Source organism: Acipenser ruthenus, chromosome 2, assembly GCF_902713425.1.
Source record: "Acipenser ruthenus chromosome 2, fAciRut3.2 maternal haplotype, whole genome shotgun sequence".
NCBI classification, from domain to species: Eukaryota; Metazoa; Chordata; class Actinopteri; order Acipenseriformes; family Acipenseridae; genus Acipenser; species Acipenser ruthenus.
In genome coordinates, this window is record NC_081190.1 from 15,576,512 (window position 1) to 15,595,828 (window position 19,317).

Here is a 19,317-nt window from a genome sequence, read left to right on the forward strand (position 1 = left end):
CTGAGTGAACAAACAACACAAACAATTGATGCATATTTCATTTATTTATTAAAGAAAGTTATGCAACACCCAATGCCCCTGTTGAAAAAGTAAATCACCCCCTTAGACTCAATAACTGGTTACGCCACCTTTAGCACCAATAACTGCAACCAAACGCTTCCTGTAGTTATTGATTAGTCTCTCGCAGCGCCATGGAGGAATTTTGGCCCATTCCTCCATGCAGAACTGCTTCCACTCAGTGACATTTGTGGGTTTTCGAGCATGAACTGCTCATTTCAGGTCCTGCCACAACATCTCAATGGGGTTTAGGTCTGGACTTTGACTTGGCCATTCCAAAACTTTAAATTTCTTGTTCTTCAACCATTCTGATGTAGTCTTGCTCGAGGGTTTCGGATCATTGTCTTGCTGCATGACCCAGCTTCTCTTCAGCCAGCTTCAGCTCACGGACGGATGGCCTGATATTCTCCTGTAGAATTCTCTGATACAGAGCAGAATTCATGGTTCCTTCAATGATGGCAAGGTGTCCAGGTCCTGATGCAGCAAAGCATCCCCAAACCATGACACTACCACCACCATGCTTGACCGTTGGTATGAGGTTCTTACTGTGGAATGCAGTGTTTGGTTTTCGCCAGACATACCAGGGCCCATGTCAGCCAAAAAGTTCCACTTTAGACTCATCTGTCCATAGAACATTGTTCCAGAACTCTTGAGGATCAACCAGGTGCTTTTTGGCAAACTTGAGACGAGCATTCATGTTCTTCTTAGTGAGCAATGGTTTCCGCCTTGCTACTCTGTCATGAATCCCATTTTTGCCCAGTGTCTTTCTGATGGTGGAGTCATGAACACTGACCTTAACCGAGGCGAGAGAGGCCTACAGATCCCTGGATGTTGTTCTAGGGTTCTTTGTGACTTCCTGGACGATGTTACGCCTTGCTCTTGGAGAGATTTTGGCAGGACAGCCACTCCTGGGAAGATTCACTACTGTCCCAAACTTTCTCCATTTGGACAATATGGCTCTGACTGTGGTTCGCTGGAGCCCCAGAGCCCAAGAAATGGCTTTGTAACCCTTTCCAGACTGATAGGCATCAACAACTTTTTTTCCGGAGGTCTTCAGGAATTTCTTTTGTTCGTGGCATAATGTGCCTCTAGAACCTGTGTGCTGACAACTTCACTCTGATGGTAAGGGCCAAAGTTAGTCAGATTTATATTGGGCAGGGCTGGCCCAAATCAGGCCTGGTTGTTAACCAAAGTACTCAAACAGCTGACCCTAATTATCCCTTTAATTGGGTTGAGTTAACTAGGGGGGGGGGGGGGCAATAACTTTCACACCTGAAGATTGCATGTTTGATTACCTTGCACACCAAACAAATGAAAGAAGCACCAAACTTTGGTGTCATTTTTTCTCTCAGACTCCCTTAATATACTACTACAACCCACAAAAAAATCTGACCAAATACAATGTGAAAAATGTGAAAAAATGCAGAAAACCAGACAGGGGGCAAATACTTTCATGCCACTGTATGTATATACAAAACTGTAAAAACTAAAGTAGTTTAATTTAAAACGAAAGTAACATGTATTAGCTCTTGCGTGTGTCATTCAGTGCAGCACAGAACCGAGGTTGAGCTGCTGCAGCCTGCAGCTTTGCAGAGCAAGGGCATCTAGATGACATGGTTTGCACCCAACAGCGGCTCACACGCACGCATGCACGCACGCACACACACACACCCGAAACTAGTGGTATGGTCACACCCCGGAACAATACAGATACCGTGAATGCACAGGACCAGATGAAACAAAAGAGCCAACCTGAACTGACCGGGTCGCTACAATATATTGAACTCACATCCATGAAGAGATAGTATTTACATTTTTTTGATTACTCGTAATAAATGAGTGCTTGAGTAATTATAATTATTTAGGAGTACTCAAGTACTCTCAACCACCCCTAGTGCGTACCAAATCATTTCTGCTGGTACTCACGTGAGAACGTAATGATAGAAAAGTTATATGAACCCCTGTTTATAGTTATTTCTCCACTATAGACATATATTTAAAATTTTGTTCTACATATTGGCCGTTTCAAATATGATTTCTAGAAGGAAAAAATTGAAATAAAAATAGCAAGCGCACTGGCTATTATTACACAACAACAGTAACAAACAAAGATCAACCAAAATCATTTAAAAATATACACATTACTGTACACAGATTTATCAGGCCTCACAATAAAGCTGAGCACTGAGTATATTTGTGTATAGGTTTGTTTTCCTGCTCCTATAACACATACATGTTAAGATGCAGAACAAGTGAGACAGGTGTACAGTATATACTTGCCACTTATGACTTGTCCAAACAGTTCTTCAGGAGTGTCTCCAAAGAAAGGCACACAGCCAACCAGAAATTCATAGAGAATAATTCCCATAGCCCACCAGTCCACAGGTTTGCCATAGCCCTGCCTCAAGATGACCTCTGGAGCAATGTATTCTGGGGTTCCGCACACCTGAAGCACAAAGGCAATGCATTCAAAACAACCACCACACAGTATAGCATGGCAATTTCATGACATTAAACGCTAACTTTATGCAAATGTCACATATTAAAAAATAAAATTGGATTATTTTTAAATTAAAAAGCCAAAACACATCTAAAAAACTAAGGGATTACAGTTCACATGTCTGAATAGATAAATCAAGTTTACTGTTACTAATTTACATCGTATGAAAACAAGTTAATGTATGTAGGAGACCCATTTAAAAACGACTATGCAGAATTGGTCAAATTGATATGTACATTTTCTAATATTGCTGCAAGCCTGCATTTTATTTGTGCATGGTTTGTATTTAATTAGTATAATTATGTTAGATTAATTAAACCAGTGTGTAAATATTGCTGCATCCCAGACTTTGCTGCCCCCAGGCTGGTCGCGTACGTGATTCCATCGCTCAATGGAATTATCTTCATGGAATATTTTTAATAAATAATCAAGTGGGAATGCATACATAATTAAGAATTATAGGCCTAACTTGAATGTTACAAAAAAGGTCACACTTCTTGCTCAGGCTTCTGATAAGCAGGCGCAATTTAATTCTTAAACTTCCGATTAAGGGATTCCTTTATGTTCCTTGCACAGTATTTTTTCAAAATAAAAATCGATGAGAACAGGTTAAACTGGGAATAGATTGTTGCATTGTGCAAATGAAGCATGCTTAAAGAGAAATGGGGCATATCTAGAATTTAGTAAACTTATTTAACACTGCATCCTGCTGAGACTGCACATATCATTTTGAAAAAAGAAAAAAAAATATTCCCATTCCTCCAAACTTAAATTATTCTACAGTATTTAGCACACACAAACAAACAGTCTCTCATCACACATTTCGGTAACTTTGCAAGCCTGTGTTTTACTATCAACACGCTATAAACTAAAATTTGGGATCAAGAATTCTCAGTTTTATTGATCATGGGACACAAAACCTATCTGATCAAATCACTCTAAAGAGTACCTGGTATACTATACTGTGTACAGTATGGCCACAATGCATATATGTTTTACAATTTCACAATGCTAACAGGTATCGGGAGAATGGATACATTCACAAACCTGCTTATCTAAGAATTCTCTGGCATCTTTTTCGATGTGTCCCTCGTAAAGGTTTGTTGTCATGTTCATTAGCCCCACCTTTGACAGTCCAAAGTCAGTGAGTTTGATGTGGCCCATTGCTGTGACAAGCAAACTAAAAGAAAAAAAAAGGAACTAATCTTAAAGCACTGAAACCCATTTCCTGCAAGTAATCCAGACAAATGAATCATATCTACCTGAAGATAATTACAATTACAAAATCAATATAGTTCCATCTGCTTGGGACATGTTTTCTTTCTTTTGTTTTCATTATAGTTGGGATAATTCACTTTAAATTATTTCTTTCTGTCTGTACCTTAAATCTACTTCTTTCTATCTTCACATTAGCAGTTAACAATGGACTGCCAACCACAGTGCTGTCTTCAGAATCCGGATAAGATTAACTAAACCACTTTGATAGTGGAATTCATCACATGCAAAACAATAACTTTTTGAAGAAGCTACAATAGACAGGTAGTGGACAAAAAAATGGAAACACCTGGGTAAATGAGGGACACCAAGTATATTGAAAGCAAGGGCTTCCACACAGGTTTTGCTCATGCGTTAATTAAGCAAATAACATCCCAGCATGCTTAGGGTCATGTATAAAAATGCTGGACAGGCCTGGTTGCCTATAATTATGGCTAGCATGGCTGCAAGAGGAGACCTCAGTGACTTTGAAAGAGGGGTGATTGTTGGAGAGCGTTTGGCAGGAGCTTCAGTGACCAAGACAGCTCAACTTGCTGATGTTTCAGGAGCAACGATGTCTAAGTGCAAGGCAAAACAGGCGAGCAACTGCCGATCAATTGACTGCAAATTTCAACCTGGGGCGCAAGCAGCCAGTTTCATCAAAAACGGCCCGCCGAGAACTTCACAAAGCAGGATACCATAATGGCCCAACGCCCTATTAAATGACTTGACATTGGTGTTTCCATTTTTTTGTCCAGTATAAAGTATAAAAAGTTCAGCGTAATCCAGGTGCTTCACTATTTGAAATACAGCTGCTTTGGTACTAATCCTTCCGCCCAGTCTGGTTATACAGTAAAACCGAGTTCAACATTTAGTAGGAATACGGATTAGACATGGTTTTAAAATCACGATTTACTGATTTCACTGACATTTAATTCAAATAAAAAAGACAATTCAAATATGTTATTACATGGCCAGATTCTGTAACGTAATGCTTTCCTATTACTGTTACCACTCAATTCTATCTGCGCTATTATTCACTATTATTACTAAAATATGTACAAACTTGTCAGGCTTCAAATCCCTGTGGACGATTCCGTAATTATGGAGGTATTCCAAAGCCAGAACAGTCTCAGCAAAATACATTCTTGCCATATCCACCGGCAAGGGACCCATGTTCTTTAATAAGGTGGCGCAGTCTCCCCCTGAGGCACAAAAACAGACAGATTAAGAGAGGCCCAGCCTACATTCTGATGCAAAACAATGAACAACATGAAGAACAGCTATCAGGTTTCAGAATGTCAGAACTACAGGTCATAAACACAGTTGAGTGTTTTACTGTCATTATGAGCTGCATTGAAAAAGGTAGAACCTTGTAAATGAGATAAACCAACGGAGGACTGGTTTGCCCACGATCTACGTGAGAAAATACAACTGAATTTGTTTAATACATAATGTGTAAGAGATCAGAATGAGATGGAACTACTGCATTTGAAGCTGACACCCTGGGATCCTTCAGAAGCTGCTTGATGAGATTCTGGGATCAATAAGCTACTAACAACCCAACGAGCAAGATGGGCCGAATGGCCTTCTCTCGTTTGTAAACTTTCTTATGTTCTTATGTCATGTGAATCTATATGCTATCTCATCACCTGCATGCTTTCGTCTTATATTAGCAATTTGATGTTGTGTGTTCGTCCAGTGTTTTAAGATTAAATCTAGACTAAATGAGCAATGCATGTTGCAGAAATGCAATATTCTATTTGAGTGGCAGTCAGAACAGACATGGAAATAAAAGTCCTATTGCATAGCTGTTTTCCCCTTTTCCAGGTTTTAAAATGAGCCCGATTAGCCACAGCGTATGGGTAACAAGCTCAGGTGTGTCTTATTAAACTCATAGAAAAACCAGGAATTAATCAAACTAAGTAATGGGAGTCTTATTAACATTCCTGCAAAACATCAAAGGGTAAAAGTTGTTTTTATCACAGTAAAGCCTTTCAGAATAAAATAAAAGTCTTACCTTCAACATATTCCATGACCATACACAGGTGGCGCTTAGTTTCAAAGGAGCAAAACATGCTCACAACAAACGGGTTTTCAGCAAATGTCAAGATATCCCTCTCCACAAAAGCTTGCTGGATCTGGTTTCGTAGAATTAAGTTCTGCTTATTGATCTTCTTCATCGCAAATCTCAGCTTGGACTCCTTGTGGCGCACCAAATAAACAGCACTAAATATATAACAAGAATAAGGCACAAAGTCAATTAGGACTTCATATTGATTCAATCTCCAAGTGTTGATAGCAATCCACTAGTTTAATTTTGAATGGAACATGTGGTTGTGGAACAAAACAAAAAAAAATTCTAAAAATGCTCTTCTTTAATCAAGTTTTAATAGTTAATTTCTCTAGCCTAAAACAGTTTAATTTTTTGTTTTGTTTTTTTAACCAGAGAAACATCTTTTACCTCATTTCATGGGTAAAATAAGACTAAGGAAATGCTTGACATGGAACATTAAAATGATGTTGATGAACCATCAGAAGTTAATGATAACTTGTGTAAGATATCTTGTTTACAGCACCTGCTCTGTCAGATTCCACTCACCCATATGCCCCGTTGCTGATCAGTTTTATCATCTCAAAATCACTTTCACAGGGTTTACAGCGAGACCTCAGTGAGGCGCTCAGGGACTGTGTAAACAAAAGAGCTTCCATTTTAATCTGTATTATTAAATGCGTATGTTTTTCATTACAGCATTGCCAAGGTTTAATTCAGAACTGTAACAGTAATATACACATGAATGAACAACAGACATTAAAAAGAACATGTTTTTCTACTTTGGCCCTGGGTTATATAAAAACTACCTTTTCAATGTCTGAATAATCACTGGGTAAAGAGGGGAAAACCTATTATTAAGTCTTCGGTAGTACCCATCATTTGAAAAATGGAACTCGCACCCTTTACAACTATTAGGAGAACAGCTGCGTGTTCTTTACGAGATGCACAGTACATTCGGATAATAGTATTGTATATAGGACACAGTTGATATGTTGGTGGTATACTGTGGATGTAACGGAAAGCGGGTGGTTGCCAATTCCCAATAGACCCTGTTTCTTCCAGTATTACTGGTACTAGAGATATGTTGGTGTGTCTACTTACACTCACAGACTCATCTGTTTCAGGGGTTTCTGCAATTCCACTATCGTAGTTTGCCAGATGAGCGATTTCTGTGGTGAAAAAAAACAACCTTTTAAGCCCTTTTCCAAACACCGCCTACATGAATAAACATATCAGTTCCTTACAGAGTTAAGAATATTTAATTTCCCTTTTTAGAACATAGTCGTGTGTCACTGATTTAAATAACACTCTAAACTAGCAGGTTAAACTAGCGTCCTCTTTAAAAGCATCTCATTGCGGTTCCGTGGCTCCTAAAGAGACTTCATGGTCTGCTGTGTTTCAGAATCAGTGTCAAAAACAGTACATTTTATAAAACGACAATATACTGCATTTAAAAAAAAATAAATAAATAACACATCATATAAATGTTTTAATTAAACACTGAATATTCAAATGGGGTCCCAATAGATTTAGTTTAAAATGCATTATTCTACATTTGTATTCAAATTCGTAGCAGATGTGAAGCAGAATTAAGAAAATTAGATACATCTTGCAATAAGAACACCAAGTTCAGACACACCATGCTGGTGATCTGGACTGGGATGACTCTGGCAATGGTAAAAGATGCTGCTCAAGCAGGAGGTCGTGTTGCTAGCAGCTGCCAGTCTTTTGGGTGAAGTGCTTGATGAGGCATCGAACAAAAGGAAAGAGGCTGAGACCAGGAATAACTGGTAACAGCAGAGTCCATAAGAAACCCAATACTCCAGAACAAACCCTTATGCCACATAATCTAGGAATTTCCTGCAGTCTGCAAACTGTAGGGAATATTGGTGTGTGCAGCCAGAGTCAGCAATGGAATCTGAGAGTTAAGTGACTATTTCACAATCCCTAAAGAGACTAATGCACATCCAAATACCATTAAACACCTGTCCCCTTTTTTTCTTCAGTTGATTTCAACCCTTTCTGAGCATTTCAGTTGAAAAAGGTAGACATGATCATTTGAAAATAACTGAGACATATCCCTCAAGGGAGTTCATGAGTTATGCAGCCACCTACAGCACATTAGATTTGGAAGCAGTAAATCTGCTATTGCTTTTAGAGGAATATCAATGTATTTAGAATGATCTGTAATTCATGCATCATTTCACAGAGATAGAGCGACTATGGTTTTAGCAACAGGCAAAATTACATACAAGAGAGAGCACCCCAGCTACCATTTGAGGTACTCATCAAACTGTTCACAAATGTTACCAGAAATCATTTGGTAAAGGAAAAGGCGTGCTATTTGTAAAACTGTGCATCGTCAGTTTAATTAGGTATTTTCTAATTAAGGAGTTCAATGCACTTTTAAACATTGCTCAACGTTTTAAAGTGTTTTTTTTTTTTTTCTCATTGGGCATGTTGCCCTACTGTAGTTGTTGGTTGTGGAGTCACAAAGATACCACAGATATTCTACTCTAGGTCATGAGCACTGCGTGCAGTAGATCAAGCTGTCGGCTGTAGAGTAGGGCTGAGGAGGTGCATACTGTAGCACACCCTGAACTCTACAGTTCTGCCACAAAGGGCATGCTTACCTTCCAAGGGATCCCTTGTGAGGCCGAGCTGACTGATGATGTACCGCGGGATATCTGTTTTAATACCCTGCCCTTCTTTGGCATGGCCTTCCGCTGCCTCCAGGAGGTGGTAGAACTCCTCTGGGTCAAATTCCTGGAGACACCAGTGTGGATAAAGCACAGATTTCATTTCTCAGGTTAAGGGAATGTTAAAATCCCTTTTTTACTTCTAGTTACGTTATCATAACAATTTTTCTTTTGCTAAAATAAATCCTTAAATAGAACAATACGGATTAAAAGTTTTAAACTGCTGCTTCTGGGTACCTAATCACTGTACAGTAGAGCGCAATTCTCCCTCCAGTTTCAAAATCTACTGTGTTGTACTTGACATATATACACCTCAGGAATGGATTTTAAAGAAAAAGAACAAACAAACAAAAAAAATAGGGATAATTAAAAAGCAATGGTGTGGGTCAACCTAGGGAAGGATAAAGAACAGATTTAACATCCACTCATGAAGCAATTTGTGGTTCTGGCATTGCCATGCCAACCTCAGAATATGCACCGCCAGCTGGTGGTGGAGAAAACCTGAATACGCCATCCCTCATTAGAAGGACGTTAATCCCTGTACGATGCTGGGGTGAAGGACAACCGACAAATATTTTAGAAGTGCTCCTCTATTGAACACAATGTGTCCCTTGACTGCTGGTAAAGTACTAAACTATCTTGAAGTTCTACAAGGTGCTATTGAAATGACACTTAAGGACAGAACACAGCATGAATCACATCATATACATGTATTAGTTATTGGCCATCAGGAAATGCACACATACATATAGAAATATACTGTGAGTTCAGGAATGCAAATCTGATTTTTCTTTTTTTTGTGAGAAATTGTTTTGGTGTTTTAAAATTATGAAGAAACATCTCAGAACCTTGAGTTAACGGCACCAACCCGAGCCTGATATTGTTCTTGTTGTATACCACAGACATGCATTTCATCTTGACATCACAACGGAGTGATTAAGCAAGGAATCAATGCAGGGCTTTAATTCTCCAATAAATCAATGAAAGAAAATATTGGTTGGAATGTTTATCATATGTCAATAACTAATTATTATAAAAGAAAAAAAAAATTATTAACTTACCAAACATTCAAGCAAACGAGCAGGACGGGCAATGATGATCAGAATCTTTTTAACAAGTTCTTTAATAAACGCAACCTCCCCACTTTCTGATCTCTCGTGAGACTGCGAAAAAAGAAACAACTTTAAATCAAGAAACTAGACATTTTTATTTGCAATACAATGTTACGACATGGAAATGCAGACATATGAATTTCCTTAAGGACTGTGTACCCATATCACCGATTGTATTACATAAATATATATATATATATATTTTTTAAAGGTAAGCAGAGCCGCATGCTATTCAGCCGACGAAATCTTCCAAGATTCTAAACGTGTGTGATGACGTTGTGTGATGTTGAGAACTTACTGGTATTTCCGAGGTTAAAAAAGGTTTAATAAGTTTTTTGTTGCACCGTTACATACCTGTACTTTACTAATACCATTACTCACTGTAATATCAGGAACATTTAAGTTGGTTGTAGTATAAATTTCACTGCTGTGTTTCTTACCTTGATTATTTAGTTATATATTATTTTAATGCTGCTATGCATAACACTTTGGGATTCTCAACACTCATGAATAGTGATATATCCACAAGGATAAGAATGCTTTGTATTGCGTTGCTATGCAACCCTCTATTTTGAAAATAGAATGTGCACACAGCAGATCTACTAACTGGTAACAATATTACTTCACTTCAGAAACTACATAAAACAGGGGATCTCAGGTAAGATAGACCAGCAACTTGTTTGAGGGGGAGCTTTGTTATTTAAAGATAACTGTGGTTTATTTGTGCAGGCAACAGTGCAATCAATGCTAAACCTTAGCAGAATATATTTTATTTTACATGGTAGTAAATTGAATTGTATGATTTATTACTTTAGCAGAAAAATACATCATGCATATCATCTTCTAAGAGTGTCCTGGAAGCGCGCACGCACACACACACACACACACACACACACACACACAGTTAGAAACTGGAACTATAAATCAGATGCACTTTGGCCCAGTGGAGATACAAAGATCCAGGAGTATGGTGATTTTGCACACCAGCAGAGCCAGTGACTCACTGTGTGACCTGTGGCTTGCCACTTAATCTCCTGATACCCAAGTCCTGACAAGTAACTACAGTTGTTAAAGCTAGCACAGCTGAACAGAAAATGTCATTGCCAGTTGCCCCTTGAAAGCTAACCATCTTCAACGTGACTTTAACAAAAAAGTTATTTTTGTATTGTGTGCCTTTAAAACGATCAAGAACTAAAAGCGTAAGGGCAAAGACTTTTCTCGTCATGTTCTTTACATAGTCCGGAATGCGCTCACTGTGCTGCACAGTTCAAATACTCGGATCATTACACTGGTTGCTAATGTATTTGTTGCTGGTTTGGTCTACGCTAACGCAACCTTTAAAATCTTAAAATGTTGTTAAAGCTTCCATTAAGGTCTGCAGATGCGCATGCACATACCACTGCATCAAATGCCTTCATACAGCACAGACAACGCAGTACATTGTAAACTATATATCCTGCTGCCAATGCTGACTTAACTGAAAGGAAGAGAAGGGGGAAAAAAGCTTTTATTTGAAATGGACCTTGATCCTTGAAAAGCTAAGACTGGCAGTTAAATTGAGCTTCTCAACTCGCAGGGAATTACTTCTGGTGTGTATCCGCTGTAGCAATCTCGAAGTGACCAACAACAGCAGAGGAGGCGACTAAAAGCTGAATTTCATAGTAAGATCAAAGAACAAATACATCAAACAGAATGCACCACTCTGACTTTCAGCAACGGGGGTATCCTGGTTTTTCACAGCAGTTGTTTCAGAAGAACTGCAATTATGAGAAGAATCTCTCCGGAAGATTAATATTTCTAACCCCCCTTAAACACTGCAGAAAGGGTCTACTCCCCCATTTTAGACAGCGGCTTTAGCTAAAAATCAAGCAAGTTTAAAAAATCATTATTTTATCCATCCGCATCTTTCTGTTACACACTTTTATCTATTTAAACCTGTATTTAGAATTGTCTTGGAGTTAATTGAATTAAAAATAACAAGAGGTTTGTCACTGTTTTTTTTGTTCTGTTTTAAGATTGTCTTAAAAATGTGTATTTAATTATTTAGCATACACAGATGGCTGTCAAAAGAATGTTAGTTTAAATTTGTGTTGCTTGAGTGGAATTTTTTTACATAAACAAGCTGTTTCATTGCTCGGTGCATTTGATGTGTTTTATAGCACAAACACTGCAGTATGAACACTTTGATGACTGGCAGTTTGGCATTTTATTTATTTTTCTGCTCTTCTTTTCAGTGACGGTTCTTCCATGATAAATATATTTATTTATATCTATCTAATAAATATCTCCTACTTCAGTGTGGAAAATATAAATATGTTAAATCACTTATTTTAGACGAAGGGAGCATGAGAGGGGGAAAAAAGTATAATTTGTGTGCTTTGAATTCATCTTTTAAGTGTCATGATTGGCCCTTATTCAGTTACTACTGCCTCTCAAATGTATGTATTTTTTTCAGTTTGACATATTACCCACAGAATATCTAATGGCTGTCAGGTTATCATGCTAATTCCAGTCTTTTGGGAGGGGTTCCTAATTGTGCCAGGAGGAACTGGGATATAATATATATATTTTTGCTGTGTGATAATAACGCAATTCCACAGTCCACTTTACCATGCATTCATTGCTTTACAGAAAGAAACTATTACACTTATTACAATACCCATAAAAAGCAAACAAACTCGCAACTGTGATCTGAGACAACTCTCACTTTCTTTTAACTCTTTGCAGATGTGTGGCAATAGCCTCTCTATCAGTCTGAAAAAAATCGTTGCAAGGATCCCATTTAAAATCGTCATAAGCACCCTCTAACAAACGAGCTATTCCATTTCTTTCTGACCGCTGGGGGTTGAGTCATAAAATACCAAACTGTCTACAAATGTCATGCTATCAGTGGACCATTTTGGTAAAGAGCATTAAATCTAGAATTAGGATTTACATAGCAGTCTGCAAAAGATGGATGTCTGCTTATATGCAGCTTTTTAAAAACAGGCTACCCAAAAGAAAAAGGGATTTTAAAAGTGTGTAAGCAGACTGAGCAGTCACCTCAATAGCGTTAGCTTTGACCCAGTTTCACTGCAGACTGGGACTGAGAAATGAAGCGTTTAAGTCACTTGACCAAGGTCACATAGCGAGTCAGCGTCTGAGCTGGGATTTTTTGCTCCAACCAGTATGTCAAACTGCCACGCTGATGTTAATGAGTCTAAAGATACTGTGATGGAACTCAAGCTTATAAGTTATTCGCATTTGGTCACAGCACGGCGGTGCTTACCTCTTGAAACAGCTTTTCTAATTTCTCCTGCAGCTCAAAGAAGTAGCGTGAGGTGATGAGGCCCTGGCGGGACTTATCCAGGCAGTCTCGAGCCAGCTCAATGATCTGATGGTGGGCAAAGCTGAGGACTCCATCTGCCAGGGGGAGAACGCTCTCCGGGGAGCTGCTTCTGATGATTTCCTGAATTCTCTCTTCCATTTGAGCGGTGGCCTAATTGAAAAAATAAATAAAAACACAATGGATGGAAATTAAACCCCACAGCAAAACCCATTACCAACCTAAGGGCACTAAATAACAATCGCTTTTTACTGTAACCATCATATTCCTTTTATTTAACTTTAAACAAGAAAGCGGGCTCATGTAAAATTGGAAATTAAATTCTGCTTAAAAGGAGCAATAAATACATACATCTTTTTATCAAGTATAATATCAAGGTTTTTTTTTTTTTTTTTTGTATCAATCCGAATATCTTCATGTCAACCACAGGACGCAAACTACATACATGCTATTGTCACTGATAATACAATATCACTTTACATGACTGGTCTTGCAGACACCAAATTTGTCCTATGACATTACAATCCTTTTATAGCAATGCATGCTCCAGCTCTAAATTCCCTGATGTGGCCACACTGTTAGATAGAAAGGAATGCTTCTCACCTTAGGAAACCTTTCTTTGTAGACATGGTTCATCATAATGATTTCATTATCACAGCAGGATGAAGATCGTCCAGGGCTAGAAACACACACAAAAATGGATTCAACAAATACACACATTCTTTACCAAGGATGAACGCAGTGTTAAAACAAGCATGCAGACGCCCTGCTGAGAGATCAGCTCAGTATGTGCAGGTTATGTGCTCTACAGACTAAAGATAACATCTCTCCACTGCTGCCAGTGGGAAGGAGTTGGGATGGAATGGGGTTTATATAGAACATGGTTATGTTGCTTTTTACGCTTATGAATGGAAAATTATTTATAAATACAGTAGATTAATTCTTTTTCATTTTTAGTACAGAATGTAATAGTGTATTTGCATTAGCACTTGCATGGTACAGTACTTATGCAAGAACGTGAAAGGGTTGTTTTTTTTGCATGAGAGGCTCCATTAGGTTGCACACTAGAATATTTCTGCTTTAACTACTTGTCATTAGTGCTATTGTAAACATTAAGCAGGATTAAGAATAAGCTTTTAAAACTGATTCTCAAACCATGAATTGTTCAGTTCAAAATGTTTCATTCTTTTAAAAATCTTTTTCCGGCATGCAGGTTTAAATGACTTGCTCCAGTCTATTTATAAGTAGCAATTTAAATAAAACCCCTATTTTTGTATTACAGATAATTAACACAGCCTCCAATAAGATATTTTGGACTTGGGCTTTGATGTTAGATTTTGAACCGCCAAGCACTTATTTGATCCAATATACTAATATGTATATGAGCAAAGTTACTGTACTTAGTTCTGAAAGAGTTCATAACTATTTTAACACAGACCAATACTCATGGATTGATCCCTTTAAATATAGTAATTATCCTAAATGTACCGCTGTTGACTTCAGCAATACATCTCAAATAGGTTTAAAAAAACATTTTATTAATCTAGATTTTAATTTACCTTTTGAAAATGTTTCATCAAATGTCCACCTCTTAAAAATGAAATACGGTGGATTTAACTGATCAAGCAAACTACACCCTGTTCTTGGCACCAGTTCACTTTGCAAGGTGTACAGTATAGAACTTATTTTTTGAAAATCTAATTTATTCATCCTTTCACATACCTGAGGCTCCTGGATCGTGGCCGCATTGGTACCGCCCCCTGTCTGTCATCGCTGGTAATGCTTTCTGTGCAGAAATGTTTGGAGAGGAAATGCAACTCGTCAGGCGTTGGCTGAAACGGCAATTGGTGCAGCTTCTCCTGTGATGAACAGGATGACTGGGAATGAAATGAAGACATTTGAAAAACAAAAAAATAAATTTACATTACTGGCTGGTTTCGCAGACCCTGATTAGCACTAATCCTGAACTACCAAATGCGACCTTAGGAAAGGTAGTTCAAGACTAGTGTTAACTGGGGTCTGTGAAACCAGCTACACATATTCATTTATACCGTTATACTGTGGGGCTATACTGTTCATAAAGAATTAGCATGACAGTAAATGCATATGACAAAAGGCATGTTAGTGCATAATAAATACAGCCAAAGTGTAGGGAATCGTATTGGAATCTTTAATCTCATGATGCAACAGACTTCATTTTTACATTTCAGAACAGCAAAGCGCACCAAACACATGCATGCACGTGTGAGGGCAGGAGAAAGCACAGCTACTTTCAATTGATTTAGAGGCTGTTCATGAAGTTAAAAAGCCTATCAAACAACAACAAGCTCTTTCTCCCAAACACTGCTATTATTTTGGTCTGCCTGGAAAAAAAAAAACACCATTTAAAATACTGAACACTTTACTGTAGAGGCAATGTTTTCAAGTACAAGAACTCGACTTGATAGGTCGATACTTTACAACACGATACACCTTAGTGTATCGTGATACAAGCTTGAAATGAGTAGCTTACAACAGACAAAAACATGAAATAAATGACTTAATAATAAAAAGTTAAACAATTTTGAGAAAAACATGAATATAATAATAATAATAATTATTAAAAATTTTTGTTTTTTCTAGTCCGTCAAGTAGAGATGAGTTTTTCATTAGTATCGCGATATGTATCGTATCGTGGCTTGTGTATCGCGATACGTACTGTATCGTGACTTTGGTGTATCGTCTCACCCCTGCTGCCAACACAAGCGTGTGTTATCTCATGAGTCCTGATTGAAGAGTCATTTTAAATCGGGTTTACTGGCTTAAAATTGTTTACCACTTGTGGCACTTAAAGACGAAAACTGACGACAGTCACACTAGATAATTGACTCACTACTGATAATTATGCTCTGTGTGAAAACAATCGGCATTATAGTTACTTAGTCCCAGCTGGTTTTTTTTTATGAAGTCCTCAGCCCCATGAGCATCAATTACTTCAATCCCTGAGCATGTTTTTATCTGGAACTTTTTTTTTTTTTATTACGTTTTTTAATGCAGCCCAGAGGAGACACAATCCTAGCTGCTGAGCAGTAAAAATTACCACACAGTCTCAGGGCAGGTTATATCTCATCCGTAATCTACAAAGGGAAGTATATAGCAAGCACAGTCTGAAAAGATTTACTGTATGGTGAAATTACAATAAATGCTATTGAGACTAGTATTTGTTTTTATAGATACCGGTAATCGTTCTAGAAAAACTAATAGGCCTGAACAAGTTGGGACTGTTTCACCAGAATTACTGTTGTACTTTGACACCTCGAGGACTAAACAAATTCAATGTAGTACAAATCAAAATGTCTAGATGCACTGAACAGAAGCTGGATGGTCTGAATGTTTTTTTCCCCCCACACAGTCTTGGCTAATTAAAACAGATTTTTTGCCATCTCCTGGAGTGTGCAATTTTGCATTTACAAGAAACATATCAGAGGACACTATTATGAGTGGGCAGGCTGGCTCCACTGTCACTGCTAGTAGCCAGAAAACTGTTCTCCCTGAAACTCATCTTGTTGAAAACATGAGATTCAGTCTGATCCAAATTCCCATTAGCATCTGGTGTGCTAGAAGCCGTGTAGATCACCTTGTCTTGAGGAGTCCACAAAATATGCCAAACATTTGGCATACATGATTTATTATTATTAATAGGTTTTTAAATTAAACATTTTGTACAGTCCGATTAGGTTTGAGTTTGTACACTTCCTACTGTATAATGAGAAAGTTGTCCTTGAATTTACTTGCACTGCAGGGATTTGATATAGTGCATCAAACACGGCTGTGCCGTAGTTCGAGAGAGGCTTCCTAAAGCAATTTGTCAGTGAATCAAGATTTTAAAACACAATCTGTCATCGGTGACAGGTGTCCATGTGGCTTTGCTGCCTCACAGAGCAACATTACAAAAACATTTACTCCATCAGGATCCTTACATTATGCCAACATGTATCAATAAAAACAGACCTTGCTGTGTCACAAACTCTTAAACAATTTAACTGAATCTGATTTTTTACAAAAAAACTATTATTGTGCATTAAAGTGCTTCATAGCAGATTTTCACTCCCTAAGCCCCCCAGTGATTCTAGATATTGCAGACTTTGGCATATTAATAATGGTCCCACTTTTGTGTGATAGAGAGATTTTGAATTTCAGTTCTTTTTAATGGGTATCCAGGTGTTAAAGAACATCTAAATGAATTAATTTCTTAAAGTAGGAAGCAGTCAATTGAAATCACCTTGAGCCAGCGTTCTAATCATGAAATCTCCGAGCTTCCCAAACAGCTCCCTCCCTACTTACCAAGAGCAGCTGAATGTTCTATTACTCTGTGTACTCTATGGAATTAGAAAATAGATTAGATACGTCAATATCTAAAATAGAGTTTAGATACGTCAGCCTTCAGGGGTCTTTAGGAGTAACAGGTATTTTATTCCAAACAGGCTAAAAAACAGTCAGGTCAAATTTAATTTTGTATTTTTTTTTTTTTGATTCACTTACTATTTGCCTGGTGCGCAAATTATAATTACCACGTAAAATCTCAGCAGAGGCTGTGAAGGTTGCCTATTATGTGCACTTAAAAGCAATATAAATTTTAAAAATACATATTTTACATCTGAATAGAACCATCCCGTCCTTCGGATGAGACTTAAAACCGAGGTCCTATTGTAAGTGACTGCAGCAGCAGCTGTGATGCATAGTTCACCCCCAAGTCTCCGAGTTGCTATGGATAAAAGCGCCTGCTAAATGACTAAATAATAATAATGCCTGGACTGGAATGCCTCAGAGGACTGATTCTAGCTGTTTTTAATCAGGATTTATACAAAGTGATTTGATGCACACATTAATTAAAGTAAATGTCAAACTCACCGAAAGAGTGGAGCTTGGTGTGTTGGTTCCGTAACCCGAGGAGGGAAGAGATGCCAAAGACCAGCGTCGCCCATCAGACCTGAACAAAGAGACAGGCGCTATCTTAACTCTCTACACAAAAACACAGCAGTGTAGAAGACATCATGATGGACTGCAAAAAGGTAAACCGCACAGAAAAATCCAATACTAGCTATTAACATAACAATAACAATTAAATAAGTCTGTGTGCAGACTTTCAAATTATGTTTTATTATTGCAGCTACTGTAGTAGAATGTGTTCTAGTGCTGCACATTTTTATAGTTAAACCAACCTGTCGTCCGACAGAAATAAAACTACATCACCCCATCCTTAATTAAAATGATTAAATAAATAGTATTGAAAAGCATTGGCTTGGGATATAATATTGCGTTGATTTAATAACGTGTGCAAAACAAATACATATAGAATAAATTCTACAAATACAGTGCTCCCCCTTTATAATACTATAGTGGGGAGCCATAGTTACAAGACCGTGCTATTTGTGTTCCGCCTTATAATGAGTATAAAAGAGCTACTGTAATGGAATTATGGAGCAAATGGGAGCCACGACCCTACCATGTTATAACAGATTCCGCACTATAACAAGGCTCGTTATAACGGGTGAGCACTGTATTTACTTAGACACACAAACATACCAGATAAAACACAAAAGGTTAATGAAAAAAAAACGGCAATAACTCAAAAAAGAGTTGCATTCAATGTCTTTTTTAAAGGGGCACTGCACAATAAATCACAAATAGATCAAAGGCAGAAACAGATGAGACATCAAATGTACTGAGGGACCACACTGAATTTACCTGTCTGCTCTGTGGCCATAACTGAAGAAAATCATCAAATCAGTCACGTCAAAAAGAAAAAAAATAAACAGAATAAAAAAAAACAAAACAAAGGACAATATAATTCTAAGGCGTTCTGTGGGCTCTAAACGAGTCTTTCATGTATCTGCTTTCCAAGAGCCGCAGCAGTGCTATAGGAGATCTATTTCTGAGGTTCTGACTAACTCATACGTGTACTAAACAAAAATATCCAAGAGAACAGCCCATCATCTTTTTGTAAATGCATCCTGATACATGGTTTCTTTCACAGGTTCTTGGCAGCAGGCAATGCTACATGAATAACTTGAATATAAGAATATGAAGGCTAATACCGTTATCAAATGTGTTTTATTGAACCTCACTGCTGTACGTAATCTATATATAGTCTCTCATTGGCTTCCTGAAGCTGTGTAACTCCCTGTAGTATATTTGCAGTTCCATTTAAAAATTGAGGTGGGCTCTTTGGGTTTTGAGGGCAGAACGAAATGTTAGGAGTATGGGAATGAAGTCATCTACTTTTTGGTGTTCCACACCAGTAATGGGTCATTCACAAAACTGAAGGACCCTCC

General features: G+C 37.9%; 1 protein-coding gene across 7 annotated transcripts in view; it reads right to left on the reverse strand.

The window, feature by feature from the left end:
• The window catches only part of LOC117403709 (microtubule-associated serine/threonine-protein kinase 3-like), a 160,579-nt gene that overhangs the window by 16,230 nt on the left and 125,032 nt on the right, over positions 1-19,317 (reverse strand). For 6 of the 7 annotated variants that reach the window (XM_059006565.1, XM_059006572.1, XM_059006575.1 and 3 more), the window contains 12 exons: positions 17,894-17,972; positions 14,726-14,880; positions 13,607-13,682; positions 12,947-13,156; positions 9,628-9,729; positions 8,501-8,633; positions 6,969-7,036; positions 6,414-6,499; positions 5,832-6,040; positions 4,878-5,016; positions 3,605-3,737; positions 2,338-2,503 (listed from right to left, as the gene is read on the reverse strand). In XM_059006565.1, coding sequence (XP_058862548.1) covers positions 2,338-2,503; positions 3,605-3,737; positions 4,878-5,016; positions 5,832-6,040; positions 6,414-6,499; positions 6,969-7,036; positions 8,501-8,633; positions 9,628-9,729; positions 12,947-13,156; positions 13,607-13,682; positions 14,726-14,880; positions 17,894-17,972 — 1,556 coding nt within the window. The remainder of the gene's footprint in view (positions 1-2,337; positions 2,504-3,604; positions 3,738-4,877; positions 5,017-5,831; positions 6,041-6,413; positions 6,500-6,968; positions 7,037-8,500; positions 8,634-9,627; positions 9,730-12,946; positions 13,157-13,606; positions 13,683-14,725; positions 14,881-17,893; positions 17,973-19,317) is intronic. The other variant, XM_059006569.1, reaches the window with a different exon arrangement.